A 3,229-nucleotide genomic window follows, 5' to 3' on the forward strand; every position below is an offset into this window, starting at 1 on the left:
GATGCATCTAACAAAATGGATTTATAGAAACTGGAGGTTCAATCTCAAGAAAATTGATGTAAAAGAAGCAAATTGACATACCTCTAGAGCTTCACTTCTTATGACTTTTCCCAGATTTCCAAAAACTCGGCAAATATATCGCTGGAACATATGGGCAACCAAAAAACCGAACAAGGTTTTGGCAATCTTTTTCTGCTGATTCTTCACTACCCGTCGCACTTAGATGACTCAAGTAGGTTTTTCCCTTGTATATGTAACAAAGCTGTTGCCACAAGAGCACGCTCAAACCAATCTCCATTGAAACACTAGCGATAAACAGGTAAACAAGTAGGAGTCCTCTTGCTGACAGAAACACCGCTGATGTCAGGAAAGCAAGAACGATATCTTTTAAGGCTTTGAAAATAAATTCACTGTTAGCAAAGCTATTCAATAAGTTAACCGGCGTATGGTTTAATGGTGGGGAGATATAAAGTGCAGAGTATGTTGACGTGATAGTGACATAAATCAAACTGATGACTGCAGACATGAGGAAGAGAATGAAATCCCGGTGATTTGCTACGCCAACACAGTTCCCGATCTGCTTATGACCAAAAAAGATAAATATTATATTGGAATTGCCTGAATAAAATATAACAGTGATAGTATTCCTGCCAAAATCTTCCAATTTCATGTTTGTCTCTTTTCATTAATGATTTGCAGCATTGTGAAGTAATTAATAGGTTGGTAATAATTCACAAACACCTCAGTTAATTTAACAAAGTACATAACAGTAGCTACTGAACATATTAATCAAGCACAAAAGCTACGGCCTCAGGTCTTAGTTGAGGGAGCTCGACAAGATAAAATTCTTGGGCTAGGAATGTACGTATGAAATATCCAGCACAGAACATCCTGGTGCCTCTTTGATTCCTTTATTTCTCCTCGTCAGTTGTTTATTGTTTCGTAAGGGTTTGAGATCAGCATTGTCCAATCTTCTTTGAGTTTAACTTACCAAGATTTAGCTTCTCTTTGATTCCTCTATTTCTCCTCTTCAGTTGTTCATTGATTCATTAGAGTTTGAGGTCAGCATTGTCCAATCTTCTCTAAGTTTAACTTGCCTAGATTAAGCTTCCATTTTGCATTAAGAAACAGAATATCCTGATAAAAACTGAGTTTATGCTATGTAGATGGTTTGGGGGAAACAGCAAATTTCTCCAGACAAAACTGACTTTTTTGCACGATTGATGTCATTGCTAAAATGTACCTACTTTAAATGAAGGTCATTCTCACCATAAGAACGCAACAATGCAAAAGAAAGTGAATCCATAATTTCAAAAATATGCAGTCATCAAAGGAGAAATTTCACAAAGAAATAGCTCAATACACCAATCAATCAACTTCATACCATATCATACAATTCAAAGTGGAGGCAATTTCGTGCTATCAGCAGTGTATGGATATGCATGCGCTCTTCAGATCAGAAATAGCTTATAATCGTCATTTACAATAATAAGAATTAATGCGCATGAAAAGCTTCATTACAGATTACAAACATTGCTTTTTATATTCTAAATTAAGGCCACAATGTTACTGAAGTGCAACATTTTAGTTGGGAACGATGTGAATACTTACAAATGGGCAGTGATGATCCATGTCCAATATACACATTCCGCATGAACGGCAATGGTGTGTCCTTGGTGATTTTGGCTTTGATCAATAGTGACAGAAGGTGTAGTTCTCCAGTCCACCTTTCCCCACAGTGGGATAGCTACCCCACAGTATAATTGGTGGAGCACCAGCAGGTCGAAATGCCGCTAAGCAAAATGTAGATAAAGTAGATATAGACAAGATTACAGCAACTATTAAGTGAAAAACACCACAAAAGAAACTGATGGAAAAGGTGATAGGATAAATTGCCCAAATGCCACCACCTGTACAACAAGAAGAAGAATATAGTGAATATTTATATCTATCAAACAGAAAAAAGCAAAAACCCTGTAAATTAAGAGGGGGTTTTGGTCAATAGAAGAAAGATTCCATATCCAACTGCAGGACCTCAAGGCATGCTTATTTAAATTTTCTTCTTTCTGTCTGTGGAAGACAAACTCCAAAAAACTAAACAAGCCAGTTTTAACATAATGTCGTAAAACCAAGTATCAATACAAGAACTGAAGATAACTTCATCGTCGTAATTGACACCGTTGGAGCTTATGTTAGTTTTACCTCAGATACAAGTGCACATGGCTACATGTCCAGTATCATAATTGTCGAAAAATAACAAATTATGCTTTAAATGAAAGCTTTGGGAGTCCATCCAGTCAAAGTATTCAGTGCACAACCCGCATATGACATAACATAGGCTGATATTCATGTTTAGAAACTGAAGAACTGTACATGGTCACAGGTCCAAGACAAATTTAGGACAAGTTATCCTTAATTTAATCTTCTATTACTCGAATATAATTAGGAAAAGTCTTGTGATTGTTTATCCTAGAAAGACTACTCCATTGCCTACCTAAAACTATTACATCTAAATGTCTATGACGTCCAAAATACAAGGGAAATCCCGCTCTTTTCGTTTTTTCTTTATCTGAGCACCACCCATTATTCTTAATTTATTGACTGCATTTAGAACTTGACCAAATTTTATTTCTATAAACATCTATTTTCTTGGATTAGAAAAACTGCTCTAACAGTCTAGTCAAGATTCGCACTAGAGACATTAGTGAAGCATATCACTAAGGAAATATGTCTATTCCATTTTTTTCATCAAACAGATTAATCAAAATGAATTCCATGCACAACTTGGGGAGCAATAAATGGAATCTTCAACTACGTAGATTGAATTAATCGATGCTTACATATAAAGAATAGCTTAAATAGAAGGACGACACTGACAATACATCGGTCTCGTAAGCGTCTCCACTTGAAGCACTGGTTTTCACATTTCAATGTGTATTGCTTTGTTATAGCTCCACACCAGCCACATTTGAAAACATCTGTACATGGAGAAACAAGAACTTGGAGCCCACAACCCCAGCATGTTTTCTCATGATCCACATCCACAGAAGTTGAACAATCCTCCTGTAAATCAGCATGTCAAGCAACCAAACCATAAATGTATGTATGTCACTAGGCTTGGTTGTAAAACTGCATGTTTATAGCGGGTGGGAGTGGGGGGAAGGGAAGAAAAGGACAGCACAATATTATAATGCTATAGCATCTGAACTTCCAGAAACAAGAAGCATAA

At 36.5% G+C, this 3,229-nt stretch overlaps 2 protein-coding genes across 2 annotated transcripts in view; both read right to left on the minus strand.

Moving 5' to 3' along the window:
- Positions 1–76: 76 nt before the first annotated feature.
- Positions 77–3,088, minus strand: LOC111399095 (protein S-acyltransferase 11-like). The gene is made up of 3 exons (XM_023026332.1): positions 2,841–3,088; positions 1,612–1,910; positions 77–577 (listed from the first exon to the last, which is right to left on the minus strand). Exons 2-3 carry the CDS (start codon positions 1,645–1,647, stop codon positions 92–94), a joined length of 522 nt encoding a protein of 173 aa, XP_022882100.1. The 5' UTR covers positions 1,648–1,910; positions 2,841–3,088; the 3' UTR covers positions 77–91.
- The window catches only part of LOC111398397 (protein S-acyltransferase 11-like), a 2,479-nt gene continuing 942 nt past the window's right edge, over positions 1,693–3,229 (minus strand). Inside the window, exons 3-4 of the mRNA XM_023025308.1 lie at positions 2,841–3,063; positions 1,693–1,910 (exon numbers count right to left, since the gene is read on the minus strand). Of these exons, the coding sequence (XP_022881076.1) occupies positions 1,693–1,910; positions 2,841–3,063 (441 nt within the window). The remainder of the gene's footprint in view (positions 1,911–2,840; positions 3,064–3,229) is intronic.

This window comes from Olea europaea, chromosome 8, assembly GCF_002742605.1.
Source record: "Olea europaea var. sylvestris chromosome 8, O_europaea_v1, whole genome shotgun sequence".
NCBI classification, from domain to species: Eukaryota; Viridiplantae; Streptophyta; class Magnoliopsida; order Lamiales; family Oleaceae; genus Olea; species Olea europaea.